The sequence below is a fragment of the Gracilinanus agilis genome, chromosome 4, assembly GCF_016433145.1.
Source record: "Gracilinanus agilis isolate LMUSP501 chromosome 4, AgileGrace, whole genome shotgun sequence".
Lineage (NCBI taxonomy): Eukaryota > Metazoa > Chordata > Mammalia > Didelphimorphia > Didelphidae > Gracilinanus > Gracilinanus agilis.
In genome coordinates this window covers 491395368-491412578 of record NC_058133.1, presented here as the reverse complement: position 1 = coordinate 491412578, position 17211 = coordinate 491395368, and the positions used below count along the sequence as shown (strand labels likewise).

The window sequence follows — 17211 nt, the reverse complement described above, 5'->3', positions numbered from 1 at the left end:
AGTTGTACTTAAAGCTATTCTCCAAACCTGACATAATTTTTAAACATTGTCCACATATCTTCATTCCAAAATTATAATGTTTAGAGTAAAAAGACAAAAGCACCTTTAAAGTCATCATACATAATCTCCTACCTAATCCATAAAGAACTCTTTCTGCTATATCCTTGATGGCTAGTTATCCCAGCCTCTGTAATACCTCCAAATGTACAGGAATGCACTAACTCCCAAGACTATCAAGGCAACTTTGTATGTTCAAAGTCACTTTGCACATCGAGAAGCACTTCTACCCAAAAGCCCCTTAAAAATTGACTAAGGTGAGAGCCAACCCATCTTGCCTTCTCTTCTGCAGGGCATTCCTCAAATGAGATGGTTAAATCTGTCATTTTAAAAGGTAAATTTGGTGGTAAAATAGATATTTTATAACAGATAAACTGGAAGTGTGTGAAATGAATAGAGGCTGTGGGACTAGCAAAAAATCAATTATTGTAATAATCCAGAAATGAAGGAATAAGGATTTGAGCTAGGGTGATGGCAGTGTTAAGTAGAAAGGAAAGGAAAGATAAGAATAAAATTAATTTGAGGACCCATTGCTCACTCCCAAATCCAACATATTTTCAAGGTTAGCTTCAAAGTGAGTATACATGTAAATTTAAAAAAAAAAAATTTTTTTTTAAACCCTTAACTTCGGTGTATTCTCTCATAGGTGGAAGATTGGTAAGGGTGGGCCATGGGGGTCAAGTGACTTGCCCAGGGTCACACAGCTGGGAAGTGGCTGAGGCCGGATTTGAACCCAGGACCTCCCATCTCTAGGCCTGACTCTCCATCCACTGAGCTACCCAGCTGCCCCCTACATGTAAATATTTTAAGTTGCCTTTCTACTTCCATTTCCAGCTTGGGCTGAAGTGCTATAACCCAGAGTTCATTGTCTGGGAAAAATGTGGCTAGTTTACAAATTTAATCCCCTGAAATAAAAGCTTATACCTGTAACACAAACACAAGTTATGTTTATTATAGATTTCTTTGATGTTTAAAATACGAAGTGTTGCTTTTCCTTTAAAAAAAAACTTATCAAATGGTTATTGCCTTAAGATTTTGCTTTCAATACATCAAAGATATGTTATTTAATAAGTATGGCTATATTCTTTCTGAATACAGATAACACCCCCTCTACAGCTTGGTTACAAGAGTTATGGAAGCTGAAAAAATAATTACCTCAGAACCAATGTTTGTTCTTGTGATAAGCCTTTCTAAATTTAGCTCAACTAAAACTAGCTGGGTCCATACCAGAAACATTTTGAGAAGGTTTGGGAGAAAAACCTGTACTCCCTTAGCATAATATTCTTCAAGAACTCAGGGTCAGCTTTACACTTGGCTCAATGAAATACAGAAGAAGTAGGATTTCTGTGGAGTTTTCCTCCTGTAACTTTAAGAAAATGTTTTAGTTGTTTCATCTAAATTAAAAAACAACAACAAAAAACCCTTACCTTCCATCTTAGAATCAATAACATGTATTGTTTCCAAGACAGAAGAGTGGTAAGGGTTAGGCAATGGGGGTTAAGTGACTTGCCCAGGGTCACACAGTTAGGAAGTGTCTGAGGCCGGATTTGAACCCAGGACCTCCTATCTTTAGGCCTGGCTCTCAATCCACTGAGCTGCCCCTTTTCATCTAATTAAAAAACACTTTTATCCTGAGTCTCATAGGAATGCCAAACAATAGTCTGGAAAGAACAAGAAAAAAAATTGTTTATCTGAACATATAACTAAACCTCAACCACACATGGAGTTATACAAGAATGGGCAACATCCACCATGCTTCCCAATATACTTAATTTCCTTCACACTCAATCCTGTAGGAGCATTCTCATGTCCACCATCCTACCTTATTTGATCCGTAACATAATCCTCTAAGTAAGGAGAGTTATGACCATGGCTCAGAGGATCCCTTAAGGGCCCTGTGAGCTCTACAATCCTAAGATTCCTTTGAGCTCTAATTTACAAATGAGAAAACTCAGGCTTCAAGAAGGTGACTGGCTGACTTGCCTAAAACCCCCAGATAATGCTTTGTTGCAAAGCCAAGAACCATTACCCACAACTCTGGATTCTCAGACTGACCCTTCTAAATGTGTTCTGAAATATGAATATAAAATATCGAAACAACTGTAAAGGGAGTTACATTCACAACATAGCATCATACCTAGGCCACTACCTGGAATGGGCTGCCTTGATAGGTAGTGAGCTCCCCCTCATTGGAGGTCTTCAAACAAAGGCTGGATACTGCTTGTCCGGTATGATGTAGAGGGAATTCTTTTTCAGGTATGGGTTGGGCTAGATGGCCACTGAGGTCCCTTCCAACTCTGAAATTCTGTGATTCTGTGAATTGGATATGCTTAGGCTGAAGAAAAAAAGACTTAGGGGGACATAATAGATGTCTTCAAGTATTTTAAGGGCAGTTATATTAAATTTGTTCTGCTAGATTCTGAGGGCAAATCTAGAGTATTGGGTTGAAATTACAAAAGCTTCCTGACCATTAAGGAGTATTCATTCACAAGCAGAGCAGGAGGCCATAGAAAGTGGTTGTGGGGTCCCCCAGGGCATGAGATTTCTGAGTAGTCTGGAGATCACTTCTCATCCAAAAAGGAAATAGAAAATATTCTCAGACTAGGATATGGTAGACTAGATTATATATATAATATATTCGAGCTTCTGAGCTCCTCTCCAATTTAGATTTTCTAAGATTACCTATACCTACAGTTTCTAAAGAAACATCTAAAGATGATCAAAACCACTTTTATGACCAAACTAAATCTAACTTGGACAGGGTGTCACACCTCCACCACACCTCCTGTTATTAGGTATGCTGACAAGGTTGGGGAAAGTGGAAGCCAAACTGGATTAAGCTGGTGGAAATTCCCCAGATATTAAAAAAATTGAGCCCAGCCCAGTTTTCCTTGTTCATATCAATAGTTAAAACAGTTACTTGATATTATGGAGATGAAACTCTTAACAGTGCTACAGCCCTAGCTAAGTATCTGGAAAACACACAAGGCTGACTTACCTCTTGCATATCTCCAAGCCGTCTATAGTGACATGGTCATAGTATAAAATGCCAACCACTAACTACAAACCATCCATTTTCATCTAAACTGATATTTATTAGATTGGATAACTAAGTGGTACTACTAAGAGTCCTAAGCCCTAGCGTCAAGAAAATCTGGACTGAAATCTGGCTTCAGACACTGGCTGAGTGACTCTGGGCAAACCATATAACCTGCCTTTTACCTCAGTTTTCTCATCTATAAAATGGGAATAAAATCAGTGCCTATTCTCCTAGGGCTTATTGTGAGGATAAAACGAGATATTTGCAAAGTGCTTGGCACATTATGTTATATAAAACTTAGCTGCTATTATTTTATTATTATTATTATTGCCATTATTAACATAAAGGCAATAGGGTACTTAACTACCATTCATATAGAAGCCAAATATACATGCTTCAAAGCATCATAAACTTAGATTTGGAAAGGAACTCCTTAAAGGCTATTCTAGTCCATTTTACAGATGAAGAGTAAAGGGAACCACCTAGAATCACACAACTAGTACTTATTTACTTAGTACATTCACTAGCTATGAAAGGATCTGAACTCAGGTTTTTTTGCCTCCAAGTTAAATTCAGTACACCCTGCAACTGTCTCAAAAAGAGATTTTTCTGTTCTGTGGCTTGGATCTGAGCACCGTCACCTGTCATGATGATCTTGAACAAATCCCTTTGTTTTCTCATCTCTAAAATAAAAGAGTTGGACGGGTTGATTTTTGAAGTCCTTTCCAGGTCTAAAGACTTTGCTTTTATGATTCCTAGTGATGAGAAAACAAGCTATTCAAAGAGAAAGTCATGTGTTTTGCACTAAACTATATGAGTTACTGACTAAACTATCCTGACAAGGTAATAGCACTACTGATGAGAATGAGCACCCTAACAAAAAGGAGAACAACGAATGAATGTCAAGTTCTCTTCTCTTCCCCTATGCAGAGACATTGATAAGACGACATTACTTCAGTCCTAGGGTTAAAAGAACCCTATATTGGAATTATATAAACATGTTTCAAGATTTTCCATGTTAAGCTATTTCAACTGTAAGTCTTCTTACACACCTACCATATTTAATAAAAACGACATAATGATAACATTCTAGACCATCTTAGTTATTTCCTACTACTCTTTTCATAATTTTCCTTTCTTCCTAGTAGAATTTCAACAGAGTAAAGATTAGCCAGAAAATATCTCACTCTCTTATAAGAGTTCTCAGGCTTTATAAAATATCATACCTCCAAATATCTTTATCCAAACTCACTTTCTATATTCCTATTCCTGTGGAAAAGGAGGTTCTTCTTTCCAAGGCCAACCTCTCCTCCATTTACTATACACCCAGATGGCTTTGAACAACCAAACTCTCAAAGCTCTCAGTTTCCTCATCTAGAAAATGAAGGGAGTTGGGCTACATCATCTTGAAGGGTCACTTTTAGCTCTAAATCTATGACTCTATGTCCTGAACCCCACTTATCATTGCTGGCCTCATTGGCCTTAAGCCCTATCTTCAATCTTCTCCATTTATTCTTCTTACTCTCCCACTAGGCTCCAATACACCTCAAAGACTTAAAACCTTCGGATATTATACCCCTCAAGTCACAATCCTCTGCTCCATCTTTTACCACCTACCAGGTGGAAAGTGCTCCCTATACTACCTACTTTTCATTTCTCTCGATCTGGTTTAGAACTCCACAAAATTAAATCCCTGAACCTACTCTCTCTCCATCATTTTATACCAATGATTTTGTTTGCTATGGTCTTTTTTACTCTTAATCTTCCTTGACCACTCTTGCAAGCAAGCAAGTCCTGATCTCCTTTCTGCCACCTTGATTTCCAAAACCCTTATTTTCTGGTTCTCTAGTTAAGTGGAAATAGCACTAAGCTCAGAAGTCATAGGACACAAATCCAAATCCTGCCTCTGCTCCTTGCTAACTGGGTGATCTTGGGTAAATCGTTTTACCCCTCTATCTAAACTTCTAATTTCCTCCTTGGTAAAATGAAGGGGATGGTGTGAGGTCACTTGCAACTCTTAACACTTCAATTCTATCTCAATTCTCCTCACTCACCATCTCCAGCACCCACAGCATGGTCCCTTTTGCTTTATACCCTCTTCCTTAGTTATTTCATCTGCCCCCAAGAGTTCAAAGCAACATTTTAATGCAAGATGATCCCATCAAATCTACATTTCTAGACCTAATCAACCTTATTCCTAAACTCCAATTCCACATCTATTTACTCTTAAGATAACATCTTCTTTCCTAGCCACCTCAAATAAATTATGCACAAAATGGAACTTAACATATTCCCCTCTAAATCCACCCCACCACCTTTTACAGGAACCCTGTTGTAAAATTTCCAAGTCATTAGGAAACTAGGTAGCACAATGGATAGAGAGCCAGGCCTGGAGCCAGGAGGATTTAGGTTCAAATCTTGTCTCAGACTAACTGTGTGACCCTGAGCAAGTCACTTAAACCCCAACTGCCTACTACTTACCACTCTTTTGTCTTAGTATTGATACTAAGATAGAAGGTAAGGGTTAAAATAAGAAAACCAAAAAAACTTTCAAGTCATCCTAGCTTCACCTCTCACCTTCAGGCCCTCAAAACAATCACTTGCCAGAAGTTATTCATTTTGCCTTCATATCTCTTACATCTATCTATCTATCTATCTATCTATCTATCTATCTATCTATCCTCCTATGCCTAACATGGCTTTTATAATAGCCTAGGCCCTCATCACCTCTAGCCCAGATGTATACAGTCTCCTAAATGGTCATTTCCTTCTTATTTTCCAATTCATCCATTATATAATTGCCAAATTAAACTTCCTAAGGAACAATTCTAATATATAGTTCATTCTTTTCAAAAACCTTCAAGGACTCCTAAATGCTTATATATAGGACAACACCATAAATTCTGATTGGTATTCAAGGTCTTCCTCAGTCCTGCTTTATATACAGCTTCTCACCCCCCACCCCCAGACTTATTTCAAGTTATTTTCACACATTAGACCTGCTAAGCACAATGGATTACTAGATTTTCCCAAACCACTTCTTTCAAACCTCCATACATTTTACAGAAGCCATAAGTCTTTCCAATCACCTCAATAGAAAGTATACTCCTGTATCTCTCTCTCTCTCAGAATTATTAATACTCTGCTCTAGAGTCAGAAGATATAGGTTCAAATGATGTAAAATGAAGTGAACAAAACCAGAATCATTTATGTATCAACACTGTAAATATAATCAACTTTGAAAAGACTTAAGAACTCTGACCACCACAATGATGATCAACCACAATATCCCAGAGGTCTCATGATGAAACACTCTCTCTACCTCCAGATAGCCACTTGATGGACTCCAGGGGACAGCCTAAAGAATCTTTTCTTTTCTTTGGACATGGCTAATGTGGAAATGTTTTGCATAACCATACAGATTTGTAACAGTTTTGTTTTTCTTGCCTTCTCAGTGGGTGGAAGGAGAGGAGGGGGAAGAGAAAGAACTGAGAACTTAAAAATGCTATTTACTGGTCTTACTTAAAAGACATGCCAGAAAGACAAAATTTCATTAGGTCAAATACTGATTAATTAATAAAAAAGTATTTATTAAGCACTATTCACATGCCAGAAATTGTTCTAGACCAGTGATTCTCAAAGTGGGGACTACAGCGATCCAGGAACATTTATCTTCCCTATTAATTGCCATTAAAATTGAAAAAAATTTAATTTCCAGAGGGCTAAGTAATATTTTTTCTGGAAAGGGGGTGGTAGGCCAAAAAAGTTTGGGAACCACGAAGATAAAAATCACAAAAATGAGCTAGCCTCTGTCCTCAAGTATGTATTCTACTGGGGGAGAGGGACAGGGAAGAACATGTTCCCAGGTAAGTAGAAATAGGATATTTATATAATGAATACAAAGTGATCACTGGGGAACATCAAGGAAATGGTGGAACCAATGAAAACTTGGAGAAAATCAGGAAAAGTCAATCTTCGAGGAGATAGTACTTAGGTATGAAGAGAATCATGGATTTCAAGAGGCTTTTGACTAAGCAGGAATAAGGAGGAAAAACATATTAAGCATAGGGGTCAGCCTGTGAGAAGAGAGAGAATGGGGTATATCTGGAGAATATGTATATATGGGGAATAATGGGTAATCAGCCTAGAAAAATAGGTTAAACCTCTAAGTCAGAAGGACTAAATGTCCAAGTTATCTTGCCGAGTTAGAATTTTTCCATGTTGAATATGCTTGAAATAGATTTATCCGTTGGTTTTTGCTTTAACTATCTTCTTTGTTGCTGTGGTTGTTCCAATGAAAGATTTATTGGGTAAGGGAATATTTGGACACATAATCATACTAATGTAAAAAAATGCCCTCCCCACTCCCTTTAAATAAATTCCCTGTTATCTCAGGATCAAATATAAACTTTTCTGTTTTGAGATTTTAAACTCTCTAAAGTCTGCCCCCAAACTACTTTTGAATAGCCTTGTGTATATTATTCCCTTTCAATCTCTAATACACAACCAAACTGGCCTTTCCCCGAGACTCCTCTCTCATGACATTTCATCACTAGTCTCTATACATTTTTCATGGATTTTACCTCTTCTCAGTTCTGCCTTTAAGAAACACTAATTCCTTTCAATTTCAGTTTAAAAGTCATCTCCAAATGAGGCTTTTCCCAATCACTCTAGCCCCAAAATATTTTGTCTATGCTCAGACTTGTACGTATTGTTTTCCTTGATTGAATATAAGCTCCATATGGATAGATAATGTTTCATTTTTACTTTTGTGATCTTGGAGCCTAAGATATTATCTATTGACTGATTAATCAGGACTTAACATACTGAAATTCTATTCTGTCATTTTTAAAAATAAGGCTAGAGACAAAGCAAGATTTCTACAAAGATTTTTTTAACATTATGATCAAGGAATAAAATTTAAAATGAATAGGAAATTATTAAGAACTAAATCTTAAGTCGAAGAATCTGTGCTAAACTGAGAAGAGTGCTCCTCTGAACTAGTACAATTGGTAGTATTTAGTCTGAGAATGGAGCTGGGAAGCTAGGTGGCACAGTAGATAGTGTCAGGCCCTGAAGTTAGGAAAACTCCTCTTCCTGAGTTCAAATCTGGCCTCAGTTAGTAACTAGCTGTGTGACCCTGGACAAGTCCCTTGATCATGTTGGCCTCAGTATCCTCATCTGTAAAATGAGCTGGAGAAGGAAATGGTAAACCACTCTAGTATCTCTGCCAAGAAAACTGCAAATGCCATCACAAAGAGTCAGACATGACTGAAAAAGGACTGAACAAGAGCAGTCACTATGAAAACAATGCAATCTTCCCTTTATTACCTTTAGTTTTACAATTTAATCTTTATTTTTTGAAATTCATTTAGAAAATAACTGTAAGCTATGTTTAATCTCTTTTTCACAATATCCTTTGTGCTTCATTATGGCACAGGTGATAACCAGAGGTTCCACATTGGTGAATTTTGAAGGTTTTTTTTTTTAATGGTAAAGGCAAGATATTTTTTCCTATCAGAAATGCACTTCTATTATTGACAAAAGCAAAAACTTACCAGTGTCTGTAAGCTAATAAAATAACATTCTGTTAACACTTAACACTATTATCATGGTTTAAGGAATAGAGTATTCTGCTTAATAATCAAATAAATCTGATTAAATGTATTTTTATAATACTTCAGACTTGTAATAATCACTATAACTGCAAAGGAAATTATCATATCTAATTGTTTGGTAGATGAACCAGTTTTTATTATACATGCAAATTCTGGAAATTCCTTGCAAGAAAGGCTAAAATCTAAAACAAAACTTATAAAAACCTACCTTAATCAATAAAAGGACAAATTTATCAAGCTACAACACTATAGTATTCCAATATAAAATCTCCTTAGACTTGATAATGTAGAAAATAATACAAATTCTTTAGTTATTGAAAAATTGTTAACCTTGTGATTATTCATTTATGCAGCTGGGCACATGATCACATAACAAATTCATCTACTTTTCACTTCACATTTTTGCATTTAAAATATTTCTGAACTTATCCAACACAAAGCATATTCATAACTTGATACCAAATATCTGCATTTTGTTTGATATTTAAAGGACTTTTATTTATTGCTATGAATGTATTGTCTTAGTATTTAATTTTTCTAAATATGATCACTCTTAGAAACCTGTATATCTAGAAAACACACTAGATCTAGCATTGGGTAGAACTTCAATGGAGAACTGATGGTAAAATTTGAATGACACATGATGAGGTATAGTAAATACATAGATCAGAGTTTGAAATATTATCACTATCTTCCCTTTGTTTACTAAATTAACTCATGTCAACTAGTGGAAATGCGCATTGGCCATGGATGGGGGGAATGCGGGGGGTGAAGGGGAAAGGAGGAGCATGAATCATGTAACCATGTTAAAAATGAATATTGATAAATGTTTGGAAAAAAAATTAACTCATGTCAACATTGTATCAGAACACGCACACTATGAAAATTCCCTTTTGTCTATTATTTCTGACATTGAAATCATCATCTAATAATAGTTCAGAATCCTAATTTGAAGTGATTAAGCAAAGCACATCACTTACAGTAGTACTCCTACCCTGGACCTTACATATAGTTAAGTGATCATTAAATGTTGAATAAATTAATGTACTGCTTGTAGGGAATAATAGTATATAATCTGCTCCCTTCCCAATTCAAAAACTAAGATGAGTTTCTACTCTGTGCCCAAGTTGCTCTTAAGTTTAACACTGAGGAATTAGAAATTAAGCTCCTCCTCATTTGAATCACAAAATAATCTCATTACCAGGGACACCATATGAAGTTAAAACGCTTTAAAATTTAAGATATTCACTGATTATCAATCATCAGCCAATGATGCCCAAATGCTTGATTTTTTTCCCTCCCCCCAAAATGAAAGAGTTGGTCTAAATTAGAGGTGTCAACCACACTACTACTGGCTACACATAATCCCAAATGCAGCTGAACCAGATTGAAATATAACTGGGAAATATTTAAGGGAAAAAAAAATATAGTAAAACATAGAGAACACATTTGAAAATGAAGTCAACATGCAGCCCACAAGGACCCTTTCTATACGGATTAGTGTCCATCCCCTCCCCATCTATTCTGAGTTTAACACCGCTAGTATAGATGATCTCTAAAGTGCTTTCCAATTCTCAATCCTAGGCACTGAGCTGCATCACCCAGTTTCACTTATTCCTACATACAATACTGGGGAATTTCTGATTTGGATTCTGGACTACTACAACAAACAAGATTTTATTCAAGGCTGTCCAATCTATCTTATTGAAACAAGAATCTTCAACTAACATCTCAATGTCACAACTTCTCTCACAGCCTTAATAATATGCTTTGCCATAACCTTTACATTTTACCTGCTGGATACAACTTGTTCATTCATGCCTTTACTATTCAATCTATGCCTTCTCAACTTTGAAAACACTGTTCAAAACTTCATAAAGTATTCTATTAACTAACCTCACTAACTACTATGTGTGTCCTTTTTTGTGTATGTATTTAATTTGAAGAATATTAATTTGCCAGTGAAACCACTTGTTAGAAACATTTTCCCTTGAAAGTTATAAATTGTAAATTTCAAAAAATTTGCACCTGAATCAATGATAAATTAGAACAATGGGGAATAAATTTCATAATCCCAGTATTCTCTCGAGAGGAGGAAGCTATAGGTGAGTAGTAAATAAATTTAGAAAAGTTCTTATGATTGAAGAAAAATGGGGTTTTTGTTCATTTCTCAACACATACTGAAATAAGCAAGAGACAAGAAAGCTAAAACTACAGAGCCAATAGACTGTGATGATGACAAATGGCGAGTTGAACTGGCACACAAATGAGAAAACCAGGTCACTTTTGACATCAAGGTACTCCAGAATTCTTGATCAATGTACACATGTAAAACCCAGTGGAATTGCTCATTGGCTACAGGAGGGGGTAGGAGGAGGGAAGGGAAAGAACATGAATCATGTAACCATGGAAAAACACCTCTAATTAATCGATTGATTAATTTAGTTTAAAAAAAAATTTTAAAGGTACTCCAGAAACCTCAAGTGCAAGCAGGTTCATAGTCTGGGAAGAGTGTGATCAATGTATGTATATAATGAGTACACACAATTTTAGGTTAAGAACCATACTTGTGCATAAGAAGCCTGGCTGGTTAGGCCATTCCCTGCCACTCATATGGTGGCAAAGTCCTAAATGCAGGAAAAACAGGGAGGAAAAAATAAATGGCTTGCTTGATGCTGACTTTGAAAACCTAAACTTGTAAAATGACAGTAACCTAGCATAGTTACTTGTTTTTTTTTCCTGCCAATTAGATTTTAAGTGCCAAGAATATAATCATAAATATTGTTAACTAATGGAAAGAACTTATGACTAAAGGCAAAGAATTGACTGAAAAATTCTAGATAGAATATTCTTAGAAAACTTCTGTTATGAAGAAGATTCCTGTGACAGTTAACAGCTTGGCAGTAAACCCTGGTCTCCCTTATCCTGGTTGGTCCTGTCTATCTGTCATTCCTGTCTCTCCTTTAACCTAGTGAGAACCCACAAATAATAATTGTTAGCATCCCTGGTGTCCCCACCATTATACTACTAATAGCTTGTAAAAACTTAGGAGCATTTAAGACTTTTTTAGATGAACGATTGGCCAATTTCTATTTAAAAGTTTACCTAGATGGCCACGGATAGCTCCTTAGCTAATCACTAAAGTTTCAATAGTCAGCCCACATATAATTCGAGTAAGCCAGGTAGACAAGGAAGAAGCCCAAGAGTCAAGGTAGTATCTTTATGCAAAGCAAACAAGACACACTGCCTTTCATAACTTTCATAACAGAAATTACTTCCCTATCATGTCCCAGTCGCATCAATCCAAGTAGGCCAGCTTTCTTCTTCTTCTTCATCTTCTTCATCATCATCATCATCATCATCATCATCTTCTTCTTCTTCATTTTATGTAGCACCTACTATGTTTCCTCATCATCATCTTCTTCTTCTTCATTTTATGTAGCACCTACTATGTTTCCAGGCACTGTGCCTATGCCAACTGCTTTATAAATATTATTTCATTTGATCCTCACAACAACCCTGGGAGCTGGGTGCTATCATTATCCTCATTTTATAAATAAAGAAAATGAGGCAAACAGGGGTTAAGTGACTTGCCCAGGTCATGGTGAGTGTCTGAGGCCAAATATGAATTCGGGTCTTTTTGACTTTAGATATAAAACGCCAGAACTGCTCCACCTTGTTGCCATACCTAATTTTAAATCCACCTTAGGGGTAGTAAGGTAAGAAACAAGGTAAAGTGGATGAAGTAATCTTAACCAGTCATCCATAATATACCTAGGCCATTTTGTCTTCTGTTTAGTCATAAACAATGGCTACCATGAGCAAATTCTGCTTTGCAATCTTAAAGTGCTATAAAAATGTTATTTATCATCTTTTATTATTCTAAAGAGAATTAATAACTAATTTTTGATAGCCTCAAAAAACTAATATTGAAATCATATCAGGTTACTTAAGTTTTACTTCTTGGCTTTCTTTCCACAGGAATAAATAATTACAAGTAATACTTCTAAATATTTATTACATTTCATATGATCACAGATTTAATGCTAGAAGAGACCTTAAAGGGTCTCATTGAGTATAACTCCTCTTGCTTTACAGATGAGGAAACTGAGGCCCCCAAAGAGGTTAAGTGACTTGCCCAAGGTGACACACCTAAGACAGAATTACAACCTTGATCTTCCTGATTCTGAAGCCTGAGTTCTAACACCTTTTAATGCTAAAGAAATCACCATCTTGTCTAGGAATAAGAGTGAAAGGTATTCTACTTCAAGAAAATAGCATAGTAGCCTGTCCCTTTATCACTGTTGATCAGAATACCAAGCAACAAAATACAAGGGAATACAAATCGAGATTCAACAGATTCTCCAACTATTCAAAGTAGTTAATGCTCTATCATGACTAATTTTTGCTTCTGTCAAAACAAATTATGACATCTGAATGTTTTAAGATATTTTAACTTTTAGTACTCTCAAATGATGAATATTCTTATGAACTTCCTTGACATTAGAAAATCATATTAAAAAGGTTTTTTATACAATATTAAACAGAGAAAATGTTTTAGATCAACAATTTAAGTTTAGAAATAGTCCCATACATATGTGCATTTTAAAAGTACTTTTTTCTTTTCTTTTCAACCCTTACCTTCTGTCATAGAATCAATAGTGTGTATTGGTTCCAAGGCAGAAGAGCATTAAGGGCTAGGTAATGGGAGTTAAGGAATTTGCTCAGGGTCACACAGCTAGGAAGTATCTGAGGCCAGATTTGAACTTAGGACTCCCCGTTTCTAGGCTTGGCTATCAATCCACTGAGCTACCCAGCTGTCCCCAAAAGTACTTTTAATAAAAACAACTATAGTTCTCAATTTCTGTCAGAATATATTGGAATGGGAAATAAAGAACTATTATGTTTGAAATACCAATTTAAAGATTTTTGCCATGTTATTCATATGCTGTAGATGATGTTTTAAGCTTTTCTTTTCTTCAAAGCTTAGGTTAGCCACTGATTAAAGATTATATTCTTCCTAAGATGGTGAAACATAAGCAAATAATCTCAGGAATTGCACTCTCTCTGAATTTGAGTGAGAATAGTTAAAAAATCACCAGATATAAGTGTGGTGATTATTAAAGTCTCTCACAGTGAAATAAAGTATTATCACCCAAATTAAGATTCCAACCTAGCAAAAGTTCATCTTTAAACTCTAAATCTAAAAACATTTCACTAGGAATAACTATGACATGGTTAAAATGCCTGATAACAGCCAAGTTTTCAACTTTATAAAAAATTTACAAATTGTTAAGATAATTTGGTTGTAAACATTCTTATTTGTTAACAAATTGGTTCTGATTGCCTCCAGGTGGCCTCTTTAGAGGAAAATAGGTAAAAGTTAAGAGAAATAGACTTGCTGCGCTCTATCCAGTGGTTCCCGCCTACCACCCCCTTTCCAGAAAAAAATATTACTTAGGCCCCTGGAAATTATTATTTTTTAAAATTTTAAAAGCAATTAATAGGAAAGATAAATGTACCTGTGGCCATCACCGCTCCTCTAAGTTGCTGCAGCACCCACCAGAGGGCAGTAGCACCCACTTTGGGAATCACTGCTCTAGAGGATTCCAGGAAAGATCCTATGTTGTACAACATGTACAGCTATATGGGACATGAACAGATCACCTCTGAAGATCCTTTAAATTTTGAAATTGTGTGGCTCAATTCTATTTTCTTCTTATGCCCATCTTTTATGTTTAAAACTTGAACTTTCACCTTTGATTGTGAGAATAGATAATGACGTCCAGGCAGTTTAGGGGGAAATATAACTAAGTATAGAGGCAAGAATTAAACAGGAGAGATGGGGTGAAAAGACCTTTTGTACACTGGTCCAAGTTGCTCTAACCACCCAAAATGATCATTATTAATGAGAATTGTCAAAAGCAATAGTCATTTCATACTTTTCTCATTTTACAATACTTGTCATTGAATGTCATAATTACTAACTGGAAAACCACATTATACCAACAACCAGAAAAAAGGTAAAAAATCTAACATATTAAAGCACTTTGTAGAGATATAATTCCAAAAAATATTTTAATAAAAAGTGGCGTTTTGGAATTCTAAATTCAAGTTACCCAATGCTATCTAGATGGTGTACTTAAGATAAAAACCCTTCTATTTTGTTAATTATTTAACTAAAACATACTCTATAGAAAACTACAAAATGAACAGTTCACACAGTATTTAAAACAAAGGCTCAAACTTAAAACCTACATTTTTGCCAAGATATAAATTATGCCACTATTTACCAAGACCATTCACGCTAGGACTTCCTCTACAACATTTGAAGCCAGTAGTGTTTTGTATTGCTAAATGCACACATTCTATTTTGTCTCTTAAGTAAGGATTTTCTAAAAGCTCAAATATAACTTACAGTTCATCTCGTTGTCTCTGTGACAGCACCATTGTGGCTGTGATACCAAGTTTTCTGATACTGAAGCAACTTCCTCCCCTTCTTCAGGAAATCAGAAAGCTTTATAATCCCTCAATCAGCAATCAAATATGCCACAAAGTGGCGTCCACTATTGGGAAAATTCTTCACGGATGAAATTCAACTGGTAACCAGGAGACATTCAACAAGGAAGGTTCATTCCACCTAAAGGAAGAAAAAAACCACATTGATTTAAATAAAAACAGGATTCTACTTCCATTAAAAAAAACAACAACAAACCCTTACTGTCAGACTTAAAAAGAACACTAAAGTATCTATCCAAGGCATAGGAGTGGTAAGGGCCTAAGGTAGGCAACTGTGACTAAGTGACTTGCCCAGGGTTGCATAGCTAGGAAGCATCTGAGGCCACATTTGAACCTAGGTCTTCAAGTCTCCAGGCTTGGCTCTTTATCCACTGAGCCACCTAGTCACCTAGTTGCCTCTCCACTTCAACTTTATATAACCCTATACCCATGTTGTCTGCCTGACATATTGGTTCCAATTTTAATAAATTTCCATTTGGTATTTGTCTTGCCTTCATTCTATCAGAGTCAAGGGTAAAGTATTTCAAACAAGGCAAGGTAAGGTAGGACCATGAACAGAAGAAAGAGAGAAATATATTTGGCTAAACTTAGTGTAGATATGCCCTCTCTACTTTATACTGGGTGTATAGATCAGCCAAACATCAAATTCTCATGGCTTCATTTTCAGTTTCCTCAATTGTCAAATGAGACAAGACAGGCTAATCTACTCTAAGTTATTTATAACTCTGAAATTCTATGATTTCACAACTCCATTAAATAATAAAGAATATATAAGAGAATTATCTTTAATGGAGATAAGCTAGGAGCCTTCCCAATAAGAAGTGAAGCAAGGATGCCATTATTGCCATTATTATTCAAAAGTGTACAAAAAAATGTTAGTTCACAAGTGAATAGATAGAAATTGATATGAAGGCATATTAAAAAATCTTAAGGCAAAAAACTAGTTGCAATAATTAGCAAAATGATAAATATGGTGAATGAAAACAAGCAAAGACATATGAAATGATGCAGATTGAAGTAATAAGAGCTAAGAAAACAATATACATAGTGACTACAACCATGTAAATGGAAATAAGCATAAAACAACTGAAAATGAATGTTGAATAACTGGCAAATGGCCACAAAGAGATGTGAAAAGACACCTGCCCTCCTCCCCTTACTCCTTTATAGAAGTTCAAGTGGGGTAATGCTGCATATATTTTCAGGCTTTTTTTTGGGGGGGGGGGTGTTGTATTGATCAGTTTCTCTGTTCTTTCTTTTTTTCCTTTTGAAAAAAACTTATATGGAATGGGAGGAAAGGGAAAAATGTTGGTGATATAAAAACAAAAGAGAGCAGTAAAATTTTATTTTAAAAAAGATCATTGGTAACTATGGAGAGATATTGTTGGCTGAGAGATATCATAAATCAGAATGTAGCTGATATGGATCAAATCCGAACACTTCTTTACACTCTGGCCTCCAACCTAATTTTCTATTCATATTTTACACATCTATTCCTCCCCCTTCATGCCCTCAGGATATACAATTTGCATTCAACTTTTTAAAGGCTATTTATGTATATTACATAACATATATTTCAGCCAAATGGGTCTTCTTGTTCTTTACACATACTTCATTTCTCCATACAAGAAAAGAATTACTTCTTACCTCTCTGCCTTCCAGAATCCCTACTTTCCTTCAAAACTGAGATCAAACATCACTTTTACATAAAATATTTCCTAATCTCTCCAACTGCTTGTGCAGCCTGCCATCACTATCCCTACCTTTCTCTCTCTCTCTCTCACTCAATTTTTAAAAACGCCACTATTACCCCAAACTGAATAGATACTAATACATGAGTTATTACCTCTAAAAATCACCAACTTTTGATTATTTCTCCTGGGAGCAATGGTACAGATGATCTAAATATTATACTTAGTATTATGCTGTTATACCCTAAGAATTGGGAAGGTGCAGCTACAAAACAATATATATATA

General features: G+C 35.7%; 1 protein-coding gene across 1 annotated transcript in view; it reads right to left on the bottom strand.

Annotated features, from left to right (window-relative positions):
• PAFAH1B1 (platelet activating factor acetylhydrolase 1b regulatory subunit 1) overlaps window positions 1-15356 on the bottom strand; it is a 33867-nt gene extending 18511 nt beyond the window's left edge. The window contains exon 1 of the mRNA XM_044672982.1: window positions 15134-15356. Coding sequence (XP_044528917.1) covers window positions 15134-15165 — 32 coding nt within the window. The 5' untranslated portion in view covers window positions 15166-15356. The remainder of the gene's footprint in view (window positions 1-15133) is intronic.
• Window positions 15357-17211: the final 1855 nt, after the last annotated feature.